The following is a 23722-nucleotide window of genomic DNA, read 5'->3' as shown; positions in this document are numbered from 1 at the left end:
GGCGTATCTCATGGCTCGATGCTCCAATACAGGGCTGGGTTCCAGTAGAAGCGTCCGATCTGCAGCCTGACTGATGATCCAGCTCCCGGGTTGATCAATCCTAGCCTTGCATTCTCATGTCCTGACGTATCAATGATATGGGAGAGTGGTGGAGAAGTATGCCGACAGGTCCAGGAGCATCAATGGGTAAATGTCTCGGCCGCGTCGGTGAATTTGATAGAAATGTCCAAGAATAGAAAATCTCATCAGCTGTGCTTATTTTAGAATCCGTTAGAGGTGACCCAAATTTGTCTTCTCATTTTAGAGCAGTGCCCTAATTCATATCGCTCTGGAAGCGTGTGTACGAAGCAATGTCAGCAGTCACCATATTTTCACTTTTCTTTATCTTTTCATAGGGAGCTATGATATTTCCAACACATCACATGTGACAATGTCGCCCCTGAGACAGAACAATCTTTTGTCAACGTACCCTTCCTTGCCCTTGTCCAAGAGCTCCTACAGTATGATAAGTGCCTTTTGCGCAGAGGACAACATTCCTCAGTGCATTCTATATATCAATCAGGTATGAAAGTATCTTGTTCTGGGTTTTTTTCTTTCTGGAAAAAAAAATACAATTGTAGGGGTAAATGTGGACAAGTGCTAAATCTAATTTATTGCAACATAAGTTTTATTTTTAATTCACTACAGTCGTGAGTTACATGTCTCCTTTCTTTGACAGGAGCTTGCCTCGCTAGGCTTCTCTTCCACATGTATCGAGGCCGGCTCAGCAGGGCGAGCTAGCCTGAACCCAGTGCCAGTTCTGAATGCCGTTTATGAGCTGCTCCAGATTCATAGACGCAACATGTCCAATGTAGAGCAACTTGAGACAGAGCAACTAAAGAAATCCAGCTCCTTGGAACATATGCAGATGAACAATTCCAGACTCAAGGCATGTACCGTAGGTACCGTTCTTACAGAACGGTCTGTACACTGTTTATTCAAGGTGCAGTAATACATTTTGGCCACTAGGATACAGTATTAATGCTCCTTTTTTCTTACTACAAATGTATACTAATATCACAGCCACATAAAGTCAAGATTAGTTGTGCATCAATAGCAGCTGTGGGGGTGCACTGTCTAGATGTGCTCTCCTATAGTTTTAACCCTGAGTGGATTGCTTTTACTTGCTTAAGGTATACTAATAGTGAGAGTTACGTCTATCCCTTACCAGGATCGGCTAGAACTGTCCATAAGGGAAAAACTGGGTCTACATGAGACAGAGAGGCAGCTGCAACTCAAAATCAAGACATTGCAGAGCTGTTTGAAGACAGAAAAAGACGAGGTATCATTTTTGCTAATAGCAAGTGATGGTGTATGAGCCTGAAGTGTGTGTGTGAGACTGCAAATGGCATGATTCTGTCACCGCGAAACAGGTTCAGAAGCTCCAGAGCATTATTGCCAGCCGTGCCTCTCAGTACAGTCATGATGCCAAGAGAAAAGAAAGAGAAGCTGCGAAGCTCAAGGAACGCCTCAGCCAGCTACTCGTTGACAGGAAGGATAAGAAACTATGTAAGTAAGCTAGTTGTCAGAAGAAATGTACAAATCTTGTCCAGTATTCTGGCAATTTGAGAACAAAGCCTTTCCGGTTTCCCAACTAGCTATCGATGCACTGAATTGCTTGGGCCGGTCAGATGGAAAAAGGGGCCATTGGAAGACGGCAAAAGCATCAGCCAGGTATGATGAACGCGGCCTCGTCCTTTCTTAACTATTTGTTGAGTGCGCCATCCAGTCCTCTAATGGTTGAATATTTGTAAATGTTTCTGTGCAGCCATGAAGGAGAGATGTACAAATCCATGCTCGGTGATTATGAGGCGAGTCAGCGGTCGTTGATGCTGGAGAATGCTGAGCTTAGGAAAGTCCTCCAGCAGATAAAGAAGGAGATGATGCATGTCCTGAGCCCATGCCAGCAGTCTACCAGAGGAGCTGATGACAGTAAGGAACAGGTAGTACTACTATTTATTTTTAATTTATCTCATTAATCCATTCGTAATTAACTTGAAGTCACTTTTAGAAATCTTTTGACCTTAGGATCTTGTCTATTTTGTCAAAGTTATGGGGGAGACCTGAGAATGTTGTTTTGCTCAGGCTGATTCAGATGGAGAGGAGAAAGCATGTAACTCTAGCAAAGAAACTCTGGACCAGTCATGTGAACATGCTAGAGAGCAGCTCACCAACAGCATCCGCCAGCAGTGGCGCAAACTGAGGAACCACGTGGAGAAATTAGACAACCGAGGTGCAGGCAGCTGTTGAAATGCCTTTTTTTTTTTTTTTTTTTTGTCTTGTCAAAGCTGTTTTTCCAGTGCTTATATGGTCGACCTTTACTGTTTGCTCAGCCGTGGAAGTGCAGAATCAGCAGTTGTCCAACAAAGAGGTGATACCAAGGGTTAACTGTGAGGAAGAGGTGGAACAGTTGAGGCGTGAAGTGCAGCAGTGCAATGAGTTCATTCACGCCCAGCAGCAACTCCTCCAGGTCAGTTCCTATTCTCAGAGCAGAGTCTCAATTTGAGCTTTAACAATCTCAGAGCTTGTTTGTTTTTGCAGATTAATGGATGAAATCACTGTTTCGAGGAACGAGCTCTATGTTATTCATTGTTGAATAAGTTCAGGAGATTCTAAATAATACTTATAGTGCTAAGTGACGTGTGTTTTTGCTTGTGAAGCAACAATTCAACACATCATTTGACGATGAGACGGCCGCTCTCCTTAATGACTGCTACACACTAGAGGAGAAGGAGCGCCTCAAAGAGGAATGGAGACTCTTTGAGGAACAAAAGAGAAACTTTGAGAGGGAGAGAAAGAACTTCACCGAAGCGGCTATTCGCCTGGGACGAGAGGTATTTCAGTCGTTGTGGTGGATCGCCTCATTTAAAGCTGCATGTGCTGCTTTATGTTTTAACTACATTATATTCCACAGAAAACGGCATTTCAAGAGGACCGTGCTTCTTGGCTCAAGAATGAGTTTTTGAACACGAGTGCATTCGTAGACCGTAAATGTTTTTCGTCCGGTGCTCAAAGTGCCTTGTCAATCAGTAAGTCTGTGTCATTCAGTTCAAGTCTGTAAATGGTCAGAACCTTTCTGTTAAATCAAAGTGTTTATGATTAGATGCTTTAAATATAGCCTGAAATAATGTCCAAATGAATCACCATTAGAGAGAGGAGACTAAGCTACACAAAACTTAAATGTTTAGAGGGGAAAAATAGTTATTTAATCGGGTGGTGAATGTGGAATATTTTCGATGATGAACAAAAATATTAGCGACACAAAATGAACTGTTAACACGAGCACATCAATAACAATACGACTTAGATCATCAAATCCAAAGTGGTTTTATTTGACTTGTGAATGCCCCCCCTCTTGTTTCAGAAAGTGAGCCAGATGTAAGGATGTCTGCCACCAAAGTTCCTCTGGCCAAATCCTCGACCTACGCTACGTTCTCCACGCCCAAACGGACACAAAATGCCGCTGTGCCATCGACGGCCGAGCTTTACCGGACACTCCGGTTGATGCCAGATAGGTATAATTCAATGGCAATGCTTCATACCAGTAAAGAATATGAAACAAAATGGTCACAAATCTATGCCTGTGTGAGAGCAAGTATCAGACCCCTTTGCTAGTAGTGATTGTAAGATGTAATACCTAATATGTTTCTGTTTCAGCTCCTCCAGATGTTCAAATAGAGGATGTTGGCAAGAGTCCAGCACCATTGAAGATAGAGATGTTCGGTTGAAGTCAAAAAATAGTTATCGACGTGGAGACTTCAGTATCTTCTCTTTGTGTGAAGATGAGCACCAACACACGTGAATCATTTCTGGTGTCTTGTTTTTGTTTCCATGTGTGATTAAACAGCAAAATTAAGCAGCAGCTCATGCTTGAACCCATTACCACTGGAAAGCATTACCTTTTTTATTTTTATTAAATATTGGCAGCAGTGTGCTGTTGCGTTGTTGGGAATATGCACAGGCCATCACCAAAGCTAATAAGCAAGCACTTTATTGATCCAATCATTGTTCATTTGTTTTTCTTATAAACAATCAACACTGACCAATCAGATTTATAGTTCTGTTCAGGGGTATATATTGAGCACTAAACTGAGTGTTTGATGTTGAATAGTTTCTTGGTTTTCTTTATGTTGGGATTATGTTTGATTTTTGACTGTTTTAAAAAAGTCTTTTAACATATTGTAAATTATAGATTTATAATTTAACATAACTGAATGACTCGTATGTTGGCAATAGGCTGGGGTTTATCTTCTCTGCTGCAGTAGCGCAATAAAGTTTTTTCAAAAAAAGAAAAGGTTTTATCTGGTATTGTAGCGCCATCTGGTGTCTTGGAGTCTGATTTGCAACTAGAACAACCGGAACCCGGATGTCATCATCATCTTTAGCTTTGTTTCAGCATCCAGACCCACCCACAGTTTGGCGTGAATTTTTCCACAAACACCAGGAGAATGTCGGGTTCCTCCAATCTCGTAGCCATGAAAAAAGTCGTACAGCAGCTCCGCTTCGAGGCGAGCATAAACAGAGTGAAGGTAAAGTGTGTTTTGTTGCTGTTTCTGTCAAATAACGGAGGAAAGCTAAACCGCTACGCGGGTTCGCTAGCTTGTTGGAGGCTAGCAGCGTTATTAGCCGCTAGTCGGTAGGCAGCGAAGGGCGTTGTTTCGGCCGAAGGGGGAAGTACTCAAATTAAGTCTGATAACTTTGCGCCGCTGAGTTTCTGTCATCTGACGAACGAAGTGGAACATTAAATTGAGTTTGCTGCGATGTCTTCTAGCTTAACGATTACTGGAGTTGTAGCATAACAGAAAGTCATGATTTACCGTGACCCGAGTTACTCGGAACCGACGCGGACAAACTGAGGACGTAGAAGTAGGATACTTAATCGAAGTAATCGTCAATGGAAGCATATATATTTTCATATATATATATATTTATTGTAACGTCGGCTAGGGATCATTACAATATATAATGTATATGTAGCATGGACAAATGCTAAACATGCTGGATCCTTGGATTTGCATCATGCGGTTGAGTGAAGTCTGATTGTACCGATACGAGAAGCCCCCCGCGGTACCTCAGAAGGCTCACTGCGGCGCTACGGACGGAGTTCTGTTTAGCAACATTACAAATCCCCCCTTTAACGTGTTTGAATTGTGATTACCGTGTTGGTTCCAGGTCTCCCAGGCAGCGGCTGACCTTCAACAGTTCTGCATGCAGAACGCTTTGCAGGATCCTCTCCTCACCGGTGTGTCCTCCAGCACCAACCCTTTCAGGCCACAGAAAGTCTGCTCCTTCTTGTGAAATCACTGTAACCATTGGTGAGTCCCTCATCAACGCATGTAAAATAAATAAACAAAAGAACTCTACAGCCCAGCGGTTGGTGTGAATATTTGTCAGAGTGAATGCACTTTGAATGAGACGAGTCTTCCCTTTCGTGCCTGCTTAACATTGTTTTGTCAGTCAGTAAACCTTTATATTTCTATTGTTGGCAGTCAAAATATAGGCGGTTCTTGTTGCCAGCTTGTTAAAACTTCATTTTTGAGGAAATAATCTCAATATTCTAACAAGTTTTTGCATATTTGCTATGTACATGAATGCCCATGTCATTCAAAATGAATATTTCCACGTAATAATGCTAAAGCTGATACCGTATGTTGTACATACATAATGAGTCTACAGCTCCTCAGAAACGGGACATGATTGAATGAAAATTCATGTATTTGTAGATGTTTATGTCAGTTTGCTGGCATTCATTTCTTCCAAACGGTTTGTGTCCTTCCTTGTGTTTTTATTTGTATTTATTTTTCTCTTTCAGGCCTTCATTTTGATGCTACAGGGAAAAGTCGACCTCAACACTGCTCGTCATGCCAAGCCATTATACTGCCATGGGATCTCTTGAGCGTAGAACATATTCGAATCACGTCAGGAAGATGACCATCTATTTTCAGCCACAGTAGAAGAAAGGAGACCAGATTATTTTTCATGGCACAGTATGATTTTCGACAAAAATTATTGTGCCTTTTCTATCGTTCTATTTTAGTCATCACTCTTCTGGACTTTTTTGTATTTAATGAATAAAAAACATTCTTTACTAAAGTGTTTACATATTGGTGTTTCCTGTGTCTTGAGACTGAAGTTATGCCACCTAATAACTTGAAAGAGATGAACGTGCTTTCAGATGTTTCTTTAATCTGTTCAAGAAGCAGTTGTAAAAAGCAGACGATGCCCTTTAGATATTCAAATATTAAATATAAAAAGCAAAGAACTGACATTTCCCAATTTTAAACATCAACTCAAAAAAGTGAGGGGGGGGGGGGGGGGGGGTGTTTTTAACCCATTGACTGAACTTGCATATGGTGGTGGGACATCATGACCAGTGTTGAACTTTCTCTTGTGAAAAAGCACAATATATTATGAAGATTTATACTTAATCAATTTTCTCATCAATCACAATCAATATGAACAACTCATTAATTTAATAAAACAGTTCCCGATCTATTTAGTTCGTGAAGCTCATCACAGCACTCCCAGCTGTTGGGGCAATTTATTAAACTCTCGCGAGACGTTAACATGCCGACGTCTATGTACTCCGAGAACTGAACCCAGATCAGTCCCCTCGTCGCGCTCCCAATTCCCTTACAACGGACCTCCTAAATCATAACTGCAACGCGACCAGCCGGATGAGCTCGTCAATCTGAAGAATGAATCATGGGGCTGCGTTACTGTGGAAACGACGGTAACTTGTTTTGTTTTTACTCAGCATGTTAAACACAGCTAGCCACGCGGAACGCGTGGGCAACCGTGAGGTCTAGCCACGATAGCTAGATGTAGATAGATCGATAGATATTGTCGTTGTTCTCCCTGCTCAGCCATCTCAACGGCTAGCCTGATGCTAAGGGCTCGCCGGAGCCCACGCTGGACTGCTCGGTTATAACACAGGTAGCCAATCGGATCATTTGGAACTGGTTTCTTCCTGGCTAATTATTGCACTACGGCAGAAATACGACTGTAAACGAGAGCGCCCCCCCCCCCCCCTTCACCATGATGCTTCAGGATGGCTCCACTCAGCTCCTCTGTCTCACAGCCAGCAGTGGCGTTCCTCTTTTCACACGGGGGGCCCCCAAACAGCTGCCCTTCTCCGTCATCGGCTCCCTGAATGGCGTCCACATGTTCGGGGGCGGCCAGGGGGTCGCCCTGTCCTGCTGCGAGACCGAGGGCGGCGGCAGGGTGGTGTGGAGAGTTTTCCAAGACAGCGTGATGCTCATCGCTGCGACCGGAGGCGGACGAGGCGCTGCGGCGGGCAGGAGCAGTGCGACCGAGGTGCACCTGCGCCGCCTCCTGGAGAACGCGTGGAGCTGCATGGTGCTGGTGTTGGGCCGAGACGAGCTGGTGAGCGTCAGGAATGTCGAGAGGCTGAAGAAGGACCTGAGGTCCTGCTTCGGCCTCATCGATCAGCTGCTGGAGGAGAGGTCGGAGGGCGTCCTGGGTAACCTGACGCACTGCGCGGATCTGCTGCTGCCGCCCGACCCCACCCTGCTCCAGGAGGCCGTGGACGGGTTTGCCCAGTGCGCCGACAGCGAGTTCGGCTGTCTCGTCATTCACGGGCGAATAGCCGCCGCCACGGAGAAGTGGTGGCGCCTGGCGCCTCAGGAAATCGTGCTGCTCTCCGCTTTGATGCGGTCCCTCTCGGCGTCCGGATCCGCCTCCTGCGACTATCCGGTGTTCCTGCCTCAGGGCAGCCCCACCGTGGCCCACCGCCTCCTCCGCTTCCGGCTGCTCCCCGGGGCAGACGTGTGCGTCCTCTGCGGCCCGACCCCGTCCCTGCACGGAGCCGAGAGTGGGCTGGTGGTGCGTTTCTGGAGGCCTGCGATGGACGCCCTGAGGGACTGTCTGGCTACCGGAGAGCGATGCCTCCCGGGATCCGTGACCTTACGACCCGACGTGCTGGCGCTGCTTCTCATCAACCGCGAAACGCATCGCTCCGTCTCCAGCGTGCAGACGGCTCGCCCACAGAGCGGCCCCCCATTACCGTCCAAGGGCCGCTGCTGGGAGCTGCTGAAGCTCTTCTACATCTTCGGCACAACGCGCTACTTCGCCCGGGAGGACGCCTCGAGCGTCTCCGCAGAGGAGGGGGGCGCTAAAGACGACGTCTTTGGATTCTCCCATCAGCCCCTTCAGTGCTATCTGGTTACAGAAGAGTGCAAATGCTACGGACTGCAGACTCCTCAGCACCAGCTCTTCCTGCTCGCGCCGCCGTCGGTGCCCAGCCACGTGCTGAGCACGCTGGCCACACAGACTCTGTCCGACATAGTCGCAGCCACTGGGTTTTAAACGAACACGTAACGCGTTAAATCTCACCTGTAAGACAAATAAATGCCTCATTTTATGATTTCTCTTATCTTTACTGCCAAAAAACAAAAACAAAATGCACATTGACTAACAAATCTAGATATTTGGACACAAATAATATCGGTCTCAAACTATTGTGGAATAATTAAAACACTGATACAGATATTAAAATAATATGAATGCAATGCCAGAGCGAACTGCTATGAAATTAGTTTTAAATCACTGTTTGAACATTTGTATCCGACCCCCCCCCCCCCCACCCTCTACTGGCTTCAACCTTACTTGGATTTACTTGCCTGTTTACATCATTGTTTTAACATGTTTGCAATCGCTTTCTTTCAAACATATATTTTGTTACTTTAAGCCTTTAACTGGCTGATACTTTTCTGTCTGCTACGACGTAAAAAAGCTAATCTGAGTGGACGCCTGTTCATTAAATTAACGCCCTGAAGCCTGATATTGATTATTGTAAATAACCAAAAACTATATTATCCGATAACCTTTTGTTGCTGGGAGGCTGTTCTTGAACGCCTCACGGTGCCACCAGTGTATTTTCTAATCTCACACTCTGAATCTCATTTCCCTACATTCAAGGTTTCACTATTCTTCCAGGGGAAACTGGATCAACTAGTTTAATCTGCGTCACCAATAGCCAGGAATGATAATTGGTGGCAGGTGCCTTTACCTGCTGATCTGCCTGACCAATAAGGAATCACGTGAGACACGGAGACGCAAAAACCCTTCAGCTATAAACCATTCAAATATTACCGTTTGCTCATTTTTAATTCGTGATTATTTAGTCATTTTATTTAAATGTTTTAGCCAATCGCGTCAAGAAGTCACCAGCGCAGGCAAAGGAAGGAGCCTCCGTGCGTAATGATAAGTCACACGCACAGCGGAAAGCTCGACGCTGCACCCGGTGGAACCGAGCCCGGTTCTCCAAAACTGTTCCAGCCGAGTAACCGGATAACTGGAGCTCGTGGTGTATGGAATAACGGGATTGGGGGAGGCCAGCCCAAAGGGGGCGGCGGCGTTGCCATGTGTACAGGAAACAGATCCCTGATATTTAAGGGCGCACAGTTCAATCAGCGGATCCGTGGATGCATCAGCTAGATCTCAGTTTCTGCCTGATCTCCTTTTTTTCCGCCGCGTCCGATCGTCGCTACGCGCGGAGCGTATTTTTTAGGAGCGCGCTTTCCTTCCGCTCCCACGACTTTTATTTCACTCTCGGGTCGGGAGTGACGCAAAACCGGCCGCTGTGTGCCAAGCAGAACGCGTTCAAACTTTAACTCCGCTCAGTGAAGGAAGACGCAGCAAGCATGCCCGCTCCGGGGATGCATCTTGTGAGCCGCGGGCGCACCGGCTCCGGGCTCCTCCGCGCTCTGACCTCTCCCCGTCTCTCCTCCGACTCTCCCGGCAGAGCCTCGTCGAGTCTCAGCGCGGCGCGGCGCGGGCTGCCCAGAGCGCAAAGGACGGAGAATGGAGCGTCGCCCCGGACGAGAGTGCTGAACATCGACACCATGAACCCCACGGTGAAGAAGGTGGAGTACGCGGTGCGGGGCCCCATCGTGACCCGGGCGATGGAGCTGGAGAAGGAGCTCTCTGAGGTTTGTTCAATGTTATAGCAGCAATGGTCAAAAACAGAAAATGTCTTTTACATCCATATCGTTTCCCATTGGCAGGTTCTGTTATTAAGTCTGCTGTTTAAACTGCGCCTCTCGGTGACCAATCTAAACCAGTTTGCCCAGTGCATTGGTGTCATTCCAGCTACTGAAACCACTGGAGGCCACACTGGCAGAGATGTCTGGATTAATCTCTGACTTTGGATCAGTCTGAGGAAGTGAAACGTTTTTAATTTCTCTTCATTAATAGACTAATTTGGTCCCTACATTACAGAGGAAGCAGGAGGTTGCGACCCCGTTTCCTGCAGCCGGCTGCGGTTTACTTTTAGTCGAGTGCAGCGTGCCTCTTTCCTGAGATGTATTTGCAGATCAGCAAGTTTCCATTCCTCTTGAATGTGCTGATCGTGTCCCTCTAAAATATTCTGCTGCCCCGTGTTGTTGCTTCCTGAGCTCGCACGCGCTTTTAACAAGGTAGACGGTTTGCCATTCATTAGCTGCTCCTCGGCGTGATTGCCAATCCTTAATGTTAGCAGAAGGTCCATCGTTCAACCTCATGTTTATAATATCTGTGTCACAACATGCGACGGCACTTTCCTGTTGCCAACTGGGCCGTCCTGTTCACCAGTTCACCTTTCATTTTAACAGCAGAACACAGTCTTTGTATCCTATAGTGTCTTCTAAAAGAAATCTAGAAATCACAATTTCAAAACTGTGATGTTATTGGGCCTTCCTTTCTCTCTCCCTCTCTCTTTCTCTCTCTCGCTATTTTAATCTCTTCCTCTTGCATCATTTATGGTGACGTGGCAACCAAAGCTGTGAGTGTACCGAGAGCAGTCTGGTGTGAAAACTGTCCACTTTTGAGACCTTTGCTCTGGAAGGGATGAGTTTGAAAAGAAAAAAAAAAAGGTGAAAGCACACGCTGTAATGACCAGGGTGACCTTTTTAGTCCAGGTGGCTCAGCGGGTCCACGGCTTTTATGTTCCCTTTGCCTTGACCAGCCGACCCACACTCTTTGCGGCAGATATATTTTCCTCTTGACTAAACAGGAGTTTGATCCGGTGTCATTCAGGTTGATATTTGATGTTCAAAAAGCAGAATGAGCTACAGTCGTTTTTCCACTTTACACAGGGATTGGAATGATTACCGGGCCGGACTAATATTTTGTATCAACAATCTGAAAGTGACTAAAAGTAAGTAGTAGCTGAAGCTGTCAAATGACTGGAGAATATCCACCTCTGTGACAGAATGGTCGAGGAGCATTTGCATTCAGGACTCAGTAATGACTATTTGTCAGCATGTCTTCAGCCATTTACCGGTAAAGCCTGAAGGTTAAACCATAAACAAGTAATCATCTACAGACCTCACCTCATTCGGCAGTTTCCACAAGAAAGTAGTCGCCCTTCCACATGTTACTCTTTCATCGAACACACTCCCCTTCGTGTTTGGGAGCACCTCCTATTGGAACTGGACTTTGGTTGGGGGGGGGGGGGGGGGGGATCACTGGGTCACACATGAACGCACACTGTGATTTCCCTCCTCCGGTTTCCAGCACACTTTGTTGTTTGGAACTCGATCTTCATTTACAGCACAAATGCAGCATTGTTCTTGCTAATTTCCATCATTCTAGCTCATACAGATTAAGGGATTACACACACACACACACACACACACAGTCATTATGTTTGGTCCTCATAAACTGCTCGCTGCAGTAAATGAGGACCCGCTGAGGCAGACAAGAACAGCCAATAGCAAATTCTTTCCACAAGTTGGCTGGATAGGAAATGAGAAATACAACGGTGTAGAAATGTTCCGAGTACAGAGTGTACTGACACCAACGTGGTGACTTCAAAGGGAGTTTTCTTATCTCCTTTTATTATATAAGCTTTATCGTAAGCTGCTATCTGCTTAAATCACAGTCTTTGCCATAAAATGCCTTCACTATTTTGATTTAATGAAACGCCTCCAGAAGTAAAGAGTAAAAAGTGCTTCAGAACATTAAATTAAGAGCACATTCAACCTTTTTCTTTTTTTTTTCTAAGTCAGGATTGTTTACTGGGTAGTTTTTGTGTCCGGTGAAGCACCAGCCTTCACCAGTTGGTTCCTAGAAGCAGAGGTCACTGTGGGTAATGCTTATTATGACCTAGGGGACGATTCTGTTATTGGTCAGGTCTGAGAGACGCCTATGAATTCTGGCCAATCAGGGAGCCTGAGAGAGTCCGTCAAAATGTGAATTCATTGGACATTTCAAAGAGGGTCGTCTGCTTTCTGCAGGTTGTGTTTATGACGTGGTTTCTCTGCAATGTCACCGCTGTCTGAACATCTGGTAACAGCATGTGTGTGAGTGTTTGTTTGCGTTTGTGCATTTGCATGTTGGTGTTGGCCTTTGTCCTCTGTCCTCTGCCAGTGGTCTCAGACACTCCAGAGATTATCTTTCACAAACACAATAACGGCCTGGAAGACTATAAATCGTCATATTTACTCATAATTTAGATCAATGCTTCTGAAGTTACAAGCCTCTCTGATTTGTGTGTCTGCGTTCACATGTCAGAAGGTTAATGCTGTCTCTAAGATTATAAAGGTTGCGTTAGTCCAAGTTGTGTTCCTGTATTTGCACACACTATCATCATCAAGGTTGGGATCACTATAATTAAGTTCTTTGTGCTGTGCTGTAATCTTCTTTTGTTAATCAAGAAATGTAGAATAACTACTGGTACTTTGGTTTAAGAGTGTGTACTTCACTTTGTCGTGCCAGTAAAGAAGGTAAGATAAGAAAATAGCCATCATAAAGGATGAACTATTAACACTTTGGAGATAAAAAATAAAATCTAGTCTAAGGAGAGTAAGATTAGAGTATTAACAATCCACCATGGGCCGTTGTTTTAATAGTGACAATCAAAACCTGCCCTTTAACAGGTCGAAACCTTGAGCAGATCCGGCCAGAGAGAGAGAGGGGTGCTCGGTGCATCATGGGAAAAGCAATGATTTCAACATGCATCTAATCATTACAAATGCTGTGGTGAACTAAGACCTGCAATGATTAATTGTTTAGGTGGCAACTGTTAATAATAAATTGATGAGGCCTAAAACTTAGAACGGGCAGCATGCTAAAAATGAACAGTCACTGTAAATGTCAGAAAAGGTGATTCTCAGTCAATTTTATCCTGTGAATAAAATCTGTTGGTGCGTAATAATGTCTCTGTGTTGTGATTATGCCCCGTAGGGAGTGAAGAAACCATTTTCTGAGGTCATCAAGGCAAACATCGGCGATGCACATGCAATGGGCCAGCAGCCAATCACCTTCTTTCGACAGGTCTGCACCCAAACACCCCCCCCCCCGAGCATTTCATCCGAATATGGATGTCCATGAAACTGATTTCTCAATCGGCATGGATTATTTCCCAATGTCTGGAGAAGTAATCTGTGCAGGATTTAATGCCCCTTTCTCCTTTGCATACTCGCATTCCCTTTCCTCGAAGGTGCTGGCGCTGTGCTCGTACCCTCAACTGCTGAATGACAGCACATTCCCAGAGGATGCAAAAAGTAGAGCGCGTCGCTTTCTGCAGTCCTGTGGAGGGAACAGCATAGGTCTGCTGTTAATCGTCACCTCGAGTCGCTTGTATCCTTCATTATGTCAAAGTGTTAATCATCTGTTTTGTTTCTGTCTGCATGAATCTCAGGTGCCTACAGTAACAGTCAGGGCATCGAGTATGTGCGTCAGAATGTGGCCAGATACATCAAACAAAGGGATGGTGGCGTGCCCTGCGACCCAGACGACATCTACCTCACCACAGGCGCCAGTGACGGCATTGTGGTACAAATCCTTTGCTGATCTGACTTTCTTCCTGTTTTTTTTTTTTATTATTATCATGAGATTGTAGATTTGGCCCATGATGATTTCAATTAGAGAACCTCTGCAACTTTCACTTTTTAGACCATCCTGAAGCTGCTGGTGTGTGGCGAGGGTGCGACGCGCACCGGCGTCATGATCTCTATACCGCAGTACCCGCTCTATTCTGCTGCGCTGGCCGAGCTGGACGCGGTGCAGATTAACTATTACCTAAACGAAGAGAAGTGCTGGAGTCTGGACATCGGCGAGCTGCAGCGTGCCCTGGACGAGGCCCGGAGCCACTGCAATCCCCGAGCCCTGTGCATCATCAACCCTGGAAACCCGACCGGTAATGTCTCTGATTGGGGTGAAAGTGACAAATATATTTAGATGTTTCAATACTTTCACTTAATTTAAAGAGATAGAATGTAGATGATCAAAACCGGATCATTCCGGATGATTCCTAAGAATGTATTACTTGAAATTGAAATCTGACTCCATGAAGACCCTTTTTGTCTGCTTTTCAGAGTATTGCCACTAGGTGGCAGCAACTGCACACACCCGCCCGTCTAATCACCATCTCAAACCTTTCTCCATCTCCGTCCTCTCCTACTCAGGTCAGGTCCAAAGCAGGCGGTGCATTGAGGACGTCATTCGATTTGCAGCAAAGGAGCGTCTCTTCCTCATGGCTGACGAGGTGCGGCTTCTGCAACATCTGACCGCTTTCTTCTTCATTGTGCGCTCGCGACATCTGCCGATGCTGTCCTCCTGTCTCAGGTGTACCAGGACAACGTGTATGCTGACGGCTGCCAGTTCCATTCTTTTAAGAAGGTCCTCTTTGAGATGGGACCAGAGTACTCGAATACGGTAGAGCTGGCGTCCTTCCACTCCACCTCCAAGTGCTACATGGGAGAGTAAGTCCTTTTTGCATGCTGGGATGAATCCGTCCTCGCCGTGTACCACCAGGACACACGCTTTCTCCCTCTCAGGTGCGGCTTTCGTGGAGGCTACTTGGAGGTCGTCAACATGGACGGTGAGGTTAAGGACCAGTTGACCAAACTGGAGTCTGTCCGTCTGTGTTCCCCTGTTCCCGGACAGGCTCTGATGGACTTAGTGGTCAACCCACCGCAACCCGGGGAACCGTCTTATGACAACTTCATCAAGGTGCAGTCTATGTCCCACAATCCCTCATTCACCTCTGGTATAGACAAATGAATCAATGCATCAGGATCTCCTTATACTCCATCAATGCACTGACAGCATTATCGAAATGCGTTCTTTGCGATGTGCCATCAGTGCATTGATATCGATTATGGATCATTTGCAGCATTAGACTGTAAGTGTGTGTGAATTAGTGCTAATGTTAACACAGTGAAGTTGACATTGCTTTGCTCCATTTCTAGAATCATATAATCAGGGGCTGAATCGAAGCGTCTGAAAGGCAGTGCTGTCCTGTAGGAGTGAAGTGATTATCGTTGAACCTCTCAGGATTCATTCCGTCTCGTACTTCCTGAGATCAACGGGCTGAATATGTGGAGATGCCGATAGACATGTCAGCAGACGCGTTCAGGAACAGGCCAGAGACTAGCCCATCAGTTCACTTCCGGTTAAACCAGTGTCTCAGGCGATGACTGCAGGATGTTGAAACGTAACCCCTTTTAGAAGAATCTTTCGCTGTAGATTCTTCTCTTCAGATCTCCTGCGGACGACTCCTGCATGAGATTTTGTTCATTTGTTGGTTTTCTCCTCACGTAAGTATAAGCTCTCTGTGCTTTGCTTTCTGTCCTCTCTGTTCTACGTTCTCTCTCCACATCCAGGAGCGCACGGCGACCTTAAGTGCCTTAGCGGAGAAGGCCAAGCTTACAGAGCGGATGCTCAACACCGTGGAAGGCATCAGGTGCAATCCCGTGCAGGGCGCTATGTACTCCTTCCCTCGCATAACCATCCCTGAAAAGGCCGTCAAAGAGGCCGTGGTCAGTCCTCAGACGCACTCGTTCAACTTTCACTGATTCAAGTTTGTTTGGTTGGGTTTCAAGGAAACTCCATTGACGCTACCCCAAGAAGGATGAGGCAGACGATCAGTAATAGAAGAACTCTTACTGCTGTGTGGCTTTTTTTATTTGCCTCACTAATTATTTTTCTCAAAGCACTTGAACACACATGACGTGGCCTTTAAATACACATCTCATATTAAACTAACTAACCAAGCAGCTATTTGCTTAGGGAAATAATGATTTCTAGTAGCTTCCCTTGTGTCCTGAGGATGACTCCTCAGAAGGGGGGAATGAGTCTATCCTATTAGCCTTCATCGGATAAGGTCAAAGGACAGCTTGACCTGCTGACACCTCATCAATTCCAAAAGACTCTGCACACGATCTTGGATCACACAGTTCCCGGGTCGCTTTGTTTTCGTGTTGCGCTTTTCCGAGAAATTCCATTAAGACAAAGGTTCTTCAACAAGACTGGAACTTCATTGAGCGACAGTCTCTGCCGTTTGATTTGTTCTTAACCTCAACAGTTGGCTAATTAATTACAAACGATTCACCCAAGAGTGTGAGGGATTGGTTTCCAGTCTAAGGAAATTAGAAGTATTTGAGATTTATTTGACCCCAGAATCTGTTTTGTCCCTGACAACAACATGAAATGTTTGCATTGAACTTTAATTGTCTGCGGGTCGCTTGTGATAGAATGTGTTTAATTTACCTCGGTTACTGGATCGAACTGCTGGATCCATCCTTGTGTCCTGTTCCACTTGATTAAAGTCAGGTAAAGCATGCTACTCCCCGCCAACATTTCCAGCGCCCAGGTCTGGCTCCTGAAGGGGGCCAGACCTGGGCCCCCTTTATGGCCGGTGCCCGCATTCAAATGTCTCTTAAAGTGGTCCATCCAATTTGCATTGAGAAACCCTGTCAGCGCTGCTCCCAAGGCCACAGAGACACACAAACTCTACCATTCTGCTGATCTTGTGATAATTTGGGGGGCAATACTTTTTTTTTTTTACTGCTGAAGAATATCTCATGTTCTTACTTATGTAACTGTGAAGGACAACTCACAAACACAAAGGAGGAACACAAATATTGCAATAAAAATTACTGAATTACTTTTTTTCCTTAATGCAAGACTGCATGATTTAATGGTTTTACCCACCGTTGTGTTATAAGTAAAAAAAATGGAATATATCCACAAGGATATTGACATACAATTTAAACGATACTGTTTGCTTGTCTCTCTTAGGACAACGGCCATAAGCCAGATATGTTCTACTGCATGACCCTGCTGGAGGAGACGGGGATCTGCCTCGTTCCTGGAAGTGGTTTTGGCCAGAAAGATGGAACCTACCATTTCAGGTGCAAAACAACATCTTCATTCTCGACATACAACTCGCTGCTAATTTCATTATTGATTCATCTCCATATTAGGGTTAGGGTCAGGGTTGGGAATCATATCCCTATTATTGCCCTGAAATTCACACGTCAGTCACAAAGGATGGCGTTGGGTCATTCTGCAGAGGATGGTTAATAATCAGCCCTGCTTAGCCTAAATAATCACTAACTTCTCATCCAAAACTGCTGCCACAATACTCAGCCCTCTGCTAACCTTTTGCCCTCTCCTTCCCAGAATGACCATCTTGCCACCAGCAGACAAGCTGAAAGTCCTGCTGAGCAAACTGAAGGAGTTCCACCAGAAATTCACAAAGCAGTATGCTTGAACATCCACATCTCCTCCTCCAATCGTGAAAGGAGCCAAACGCGTAGAAATCAAATCAAAATTTGACTAGTGCGAAATGAGTGCCTTTTACTTTTTTCTACAGCATCTCCAGAGGTCGACACACGTCAAGCCTCTACGGCCGCCTCTTTTTGACGTTTACCGGTGTATACAAAGCACCGCTTTTATTTAGAAGACATAACAAAACGAGATGAAGTGATTACAGATAAGACTGTGTTGTGTATAAATGCCTGTGTGGTTTCGGCTGTGAATAATCTGTAAATGTGATCTGTGAATATGACTAATGTGAAATCAAACTGGAAAAAAAGGGTCAACTGAAAGAAGTGAAGCTGCTTAAGTTATGTGTGTAACTATTATTCCATTCCCGCAAGCAGTGCCTACCAGGGAATGTGCAGCGAAGTCCTGTTTGCATTATGATTCAGATGATTTTGTAGAATAAAACTAAATGTAACAGTCCATATAAGGTCTGGTTGTTTTGGAATGCACCATCACATCCGGTTTATGTAAAGATATAAACGGGTGATTAAAACTGATGATATGGCTTCTGTTATAGGGTTTTGTTAATGACAGTTTAATATTAAAGTGATAATAAATTTGAACCATTGTTTTAAAAATTTGCATCGATGATTAGCAGCTTTTCTTTCCTGTATTTAAACAGGAAAATTTCACTCACTAAATGTTGCTTTAAAATAACAGTGATTAATTTATCTTGAGAAATTAAAAAAATTTATGAAAAAAAAAATGCAAAGGTTTCTAGAGAAGTTACGTAAAATCTTCACCAGATGTCAGTAACAACCCATTCAGTGAAATAAAAGTAATAATTTTAGTAAAATGGATTGACACAAGGAAAACGTATTCAACATGCATAAATGAATTTAATAATATGAAGGGCTTTGTTGGTAATAATGGATTCAAGATGCCTCCTGTATGGAGAAACTTGTTGCATCTATTGCTTCGGTGTCTCAGGTGGGATTTGGGGCAATTCTTCCACACAAAATGTCTTCAAATCTTTACCACAAAAGTGGTTTTCATGAATAACTACAGAACTAATAATGATATCAATGAGAATCCAATTTCTAAAGGTATATATTCAAAATGTAGATACAATAAATGTAAGACTGTTATATTTGGTGTAAATCACAACATGTGGATGAACTGGGGTGCTTGGCGGAGGTCTGCGCTGTCTGAGTGCTTTTAGATTTCATCTGCGGTCTTGTCTTTCCATGACTTTTTGCACTTCCCTTTGTGTGTTCAATACGTATACTGTATTTTACCTGCCTGTACCAGTTTAGAGGAATAGTTGAACAAGAAAACTTTATTGGTAGGAATATCAAGCACTTGAAGGTTATTTGCTAAACCCGTTTACAAAGCAATATATAGTGAAGTGAGTGAGACAATTTCCAATTAGCTCTGAAGAATAAGGTTGCTGGTTCGGGGGGGGGGGGGGGGGGGGGCTCTCAAGTGTTACAGCCGTTGGTGAAATCACCAGCCCTCTGCAAACTGCTTGAACTATCACCTCTAATAATAATGCCGAGCGGTTTGACTTCAGTTCCCGCTGCAAGCTTCACGTGTGGATAGCAACGCTGCCTTGAATGCTCCCGTTCATCGGGCTTATTGCTTTGTGTGCACTTTCCCAGCGATCCTGGAACGTGGACGTTGCTTAGAGATTGAAATACGAGCGTGTTAAAAGTGGAGCATGTAGTTTGAAGGTGTTTTCTGCTCTCCTCTCTACCCCACAGTGGCTGTCAGCTTTAATTACGTTTGACAATGAGCCTCCTGAATCCTAATTATACAGAGTCTTGTCTTTCCTGGAGCTCCTCGCCATTCACTCCAGCAGCATGTCGCGTTCACACGTTCCAGTCCTCTTCACCCTAGATTAATTGGGTTTCTTCCCCCCCTCCACCCGTTCATCCTGACATCTTTTGAGAAGTCAAAGGTTATCATTAGTTCGGGTGAGGATGAGAGAGTCATGCATCAGACAGCAGGGATGTCATTGGGCTGTCCTGTCCTGACTGGTCGTTTTCTTCACTCGGTACAGTCTTCTGTGTAGAGATTGACTGACTGGAACATCTTACTGAGACTCTGAGGGTTTTGAGAATTTCACAATTATCCTCTGTTCATTATTCTGAATGTGTGGAAGGTGATAACCATCAGAGTCTTTCAGCTGCTCCGAGTTTCACATTTGGCTGGCATTTAGCTCTGGAGTGAAAGGATCGCACAGAAAATGTCGCATAAGACTCACACCAAAGGTATTCAATATTAAAACTCCCAATTCATGCCTGCCTTAAATTGGAATGTGTCATTAAAGATGACCAAACAAATTAAAAATAATGATATGGGAGTTATCAACTTCTTTTGGATCAGACAATGTAAAAAAAAACACTGCAGTTGTCAGATTTAAAGAGAATAAAAAAATGAAATGAAATAAAAAGACCACAGATACAGCAAGATCAGGGAAATAGTCTGGGGCCAGCACAACAAGCTGTTGAAAGGATATGGCTGACATGTTGGCAACCAGCTATCAGCAAAATGTTATTTTGGTCATCTCATGTCTATATTTACTGATAGCACTATTCTGATCCTGTCAGAGTTTAGATTAACATATCGCTAACATTTTAATTCTTATGTTGTCACGGACTCGATCCTCAAATGCACCTCATGATTCAACATGTTATTCACAGACTTGCATGTGAGGTATGACGCGTTTGGTTCTGAGCTCCTCCTGGAGGACAAGGAGATGCAGCAGAGAGGAAACCGTGACATTTTAGCAGCCCCCAAAGGTTCAATCAGAAGAAACTGGGATTCTATTCAGGGTTCAGAGATGTTTTAACTCTCGTCAAAGAGGCTTCTTTACTTGAGACGAGAGGCAAATCGACCTCAGACACTAAAGAGAGGCCGGTTGCTTCTGATGCAGCCTACAGGGTTACCATGACCTGGATGAATGAGAATCTACACAAGGGTATTTGAAGGGGATTAGCGCTGTGCTATACACAGTGACAGTGATCTGCAGGATTGTGGAACGCAATGACATTGTATCTAGACAATTTAAAACCTGATTGTGGGAAGGAATCGAGAGGAAAGCTTCGCAAACAGCTCTGCCGTCGTTGTGTTGTTGCAACGCAATTATCAATAATCGGTTGTTGTGCAAGTACAGAGAGATTTCTGCTTCCTATTCGAATCATTTGTGTTTGTGTCAGAATTCGAGCCTCATTTGCATCCATGTGGCATTTAATACCTGTTGCATCGTCTTTGCATTTTTTTCACCCTCCCATTTCTGTTCGAGCAGTACATAAGCTGGCCAAGACATTTGCACTGTTAAACCAGCTGCCCTCCGAGTTCTCGAAATGTTGCTGGAACTAAAAAAACAAACCTGGATCGTGCCCTTTTCCTGGACCCACTTCCAAGTTTGGGGGGGGTGGGGGGGGGGGGGTAGAATAAACTCACATGATAAAACATGCTAATTAATGAACGGTAGAGGTCCTGGTATAAACACATTTGGTTTGCCTTTTCCCAGGCCTGCTGTCACATGACACAACAGAGCAGCAGCAAAACCTTACTAATGCGCAATGAAACCTTCAAGCCAGTAATGACATAGAACATTTGGAAAGAGCATCACGATGAACACATTGTTATACAGCGCCAGTAAGTAAGCGTGAATGTACTGCAGTCTCTGTTTGACATCCCAATTCCTCCTCAAAGTAATTGATTGGAGGATAGAGAGAAGGTATACAGTAGTTTTGTAAACCCTAGTTGGTTGTTTATCCTTGTTTACAGTCCTGGAGCTAAAATAAAGACCCTCAGATTATATTAAACAGATATTTTCATCTTTTTTCCCCCTCTTTTATATTTTAATTGGGGTTGTTTATGTTAAGATTGCATATTTAAAGTTCATTTCATGAACTCTTTGGATACAGCCTGTATGTAAATCAATAACTCGGCAGGGCTTTACTCTCCTGAAATGTAGGTTAAGGTTTTCATTAGTTAATTTATATTTCATGTCCAACCTCTACAAGAGGTTAAGAGGTCAGTCACTCTTTCAAATGGCAAGCTAAAAGTCAGTGAATGAAGAGGGGCCGAGGACAGAGAGACCAGCGAGAGGGAGGAGCGAGGATGCAGAGATTGGGTGATAAATCTTGCTCTGATCAGGTTTCTCTGGTGCCCTCGCACCTCAGTCTCTTTCTCGAGGTAATTTATCAATCCCGGACTGGGGGCATTGATCAGCCTTTCGCAGCCTTTGGTATGTTTACACTTCTCGATTGTATTTGCCACTAAGCCTCTCGTCGCCGCTCAATCTCATCGGCAGAAAATGTGACACTCCACCCTCTGATGTCATTAGCAAAACGGTGCATCGGCTGACATCTTGATGAAAATCAATCTACTTCGTTTTTTCTTTTTTTTTTTTTTTTTTTGCTTGGGGAATTTGATATTGTTATAATCCTCTGTTATAATCCTGTATTCCTTGTTGAACTATTGAGAGCAATCAAAACCCTCCTGGAATACAGGGGAGAACGTTTCCTCTGAGACAGAAACACCGTCAAATACATGAATACAACGCCATGAAGGGGATTATTTTCATTGCTTTTTAGAATTTGCACTGTAGCCAGTGACACTGACCCTCTAAATATACAGTATAATGGTTGGTCAGCCAGTTTTTAGAATGCCAAGCAGTGAAAGGAGTATTCAAATTATCTGCTTGCGTTAATAAAAAAGTGAAGTAGAATATATTATAAACTGTAAAAGTGCTGAAATAAAAAAATTGAAGAAAAGAAAAACAGAGAGGTTAAATTATTTCACAAAACTATTTCAAAAAGAAATCTAATTTTGTTAGAAGAAACTTGTCTTTAGGATGGAAAACAAGCTAAATATTTTTACTTTGTGAGTTTTTTTTCCACTTAATAAACTAATTTGGAGAATTAAATTCAGAGAGACAGAGACAATCAGCAGGTAAGCAATCCAAATGAAAGGCAAGGGATTGAAATGAAAACACAAAAACACCAACGTAAACAGGAAATAGTTTCTTTCTCAAGCCTCCCTAAACACCTGGCTGCATTATCTGATGTCAAAAGCTCGTCCAATCTGCATGCTTGTCTAATGGGTATAATCATTTCACGAATGCAATCTGTTGCTCATTATCAAAGAGCTCCTCGTGCTTTTCTGCACAAATGACCAAAGGTATAAAAGCTGATTCACATTTTCTCCTTTGTAATTCTGAATGAAGCAAATTTCCCACACAATGGAGTCCAGTGAGAGCACGGACTCCCACAGTGTTTGAACAATGACAGGAACAGGAGCACAATAATAAAAGGGCATGCAAACAAATCAAAATTTTCTGTTTAAAATAATTTTGTAACCAAAATAATTACATTGGAAGAAACAGCGACTATTCACACCCTGATTTTTTACTTATAGAGGGCTGAACCCTACTCTTTAGCAAAAGTCCTTCAATAGAAGCTTGTGATTGTTCCCCCATCATACGTGCAGCACTAGTTTGTCTCTGAGTGGGTGGCATGCTAGCTCGGATTCCGCCCCCCGCTGAGCTGAGCGATTAAGGCCAAAACTTTACTGTGAAAAACAAAAATCAACTCATAAATTGGCAACGAGCAGAAGGTGTGAAAGCACCGAAGGCCGTGCATCTTATTACCGAATGAGACACATGGTGCTTTGTTGACAAACACTTTGGTATCACTGGTCACATAATATGTCTATTCATATTCCTGACTGGTAATGAGACGTTCATTCAGCCTCCTTCTCATTCACCACGCTGAACACTTTGACAAACCTGTCTCGGCTTTGATTGTCATAACCGTTTGGAAACTGCTTAACAGCCCATGTCAGGCTACATAAATGCCATACATATTTAATGTAACATCAGATACATCCGACAAAGGGATTTTTTTTGTGTGTGTGTGAATTGAAATCACGCCTCAAATTTCATTAGACACTCTGGTCTGGTCAGATGGGCCGCATGTTTTATTCATAGTCCTCGGAACATCTGCTTGTCCGGATGTCAAAAAATCATCAGGCTCCCTCAGGATTCCTGCCTGACTGGTTGTAAATGAACTCCAGAGTCGAGACTCAAAACAACCTGTCAGGGCTCCTCCAGCACCAGAGGAATCTTTCAATACATAAGCAGAGGTGAGCTGAGCAAGTGAGATTTCCAAGC

The 23722-nt window shown here is 44.2% G+C and overlaps 4 protein-coding genes across 4 annotated transcripts; all 4 read left to right on the top strand.

Annotated features, from left to right (window-relative positions):
* Positions 1–137: 137 nt before the first annotated feature.
* ssx2ipa (synovial sarcoma, X breakpoint 2 interacting protein a) lies at positions 138–4301 on the top strand. Its single transcript, XM_068749034.1, has 13 exons — positions 138–186; positions 396–562; positions 719–928; positions 1211–1321; positions 1413–1548; positions 1638–1713; positions 1808–1982; positions 2125–2272; positions 2373–2509; positions 2700–2873; positions 2954–3068; positions 3404–3554; positions 3697–4301. Exons 1-13 carry the CDS (start codon positions 138–140, stop codon positions 3839–3841), a joined length of 1794 nt encoding a protein of 597 aa, XP_068605135.1. The 3' UTR covers positions 3842–4301.
* A 129-nt stretch (positions 4302–4430) lies between these two features.
* On the top strand, positions 4431–6139 carry gng5 (guanine nucleotide binding protein (G protein), gamma 5). The gene is made up of 3 exons (XM_068748620.1): positions 4431–4568; positions 5212–5354; positions 5852–6139. Exons 1-2 carry the CDS (start codon positions 4488–4490, stop codon positions 5335–5337), a joined length of 207 nt encoding a protein of 68 aa, XP_068604721.1. The 5' UTR covers positions 4431–4487; the 3' UTR covers positions 5338–5354; positions 5852–6139.
* Positions 6140–6657: 518 nt separating this feature from the next.
* Positions 6658–8408, top strand: fuz (fuzzy planar cell polarity protein). The gene has a single exon (XM_068748361.1). The coding sequence runs from the start codon at positions 7078–7080 to the stop codon at positions 8365–8367; it is 1290 nt and encodes a 429-aa protein (XP_068604462.1). The 5' UTR covers positions 6658–7077; the 3' UTR covers positions 8368–8408.
* Positions 8409–9792: 1384 nt separating this feature from the next.
* gpt (glutamic--pyruvic transaminase) lies at positions 9793–18022 on the top strand. Its single transcript, XM_068748362.1, has 11 exons — positions 9793–9992; positions 13228–13317; positions 13484–13592; positions 13685–13818; positions 13939–14182; positions 14451–14530; positions 14611–14747; positions 14823–14997; positions 15651–15806; positions 17068–17180; positions 17452–18022. Exons 1-11 carry the CDS (start codon positions 9906–9908, stop codon positions 17540–17542), a joined length of 1416 nt encoding a protein of 471 aa, XP_068604463.1. The 5' UTR covers positions 9793–9905; the 3' UTR covers positions 17543–18022.
* The last annotated feature ends 5700 nt before the right edge of the window (positions 18023–23722 follow it).

The sequence above is a fragment of the Brachionichthys hirsutus genome, chromosome 15, assembly GCF_040956055.1.
Source record: "Brachionichthys hirsutus isolate HB-005 chromosome 15, CSIRO-AGI_Bhir_v1, whole genome shotgun sequence".
In the NCBI taxonomy this organism is placed as follows: Eukaryota; Metazoa; Chordata; class Actinopteri; order Lophiiformes; family Brachionichthyidae; genus Brachionichthys; species Brachionichthys hirsutus.
This window is presented reverse-complemented; position numbering and strand designations above follow the sequence as displayed.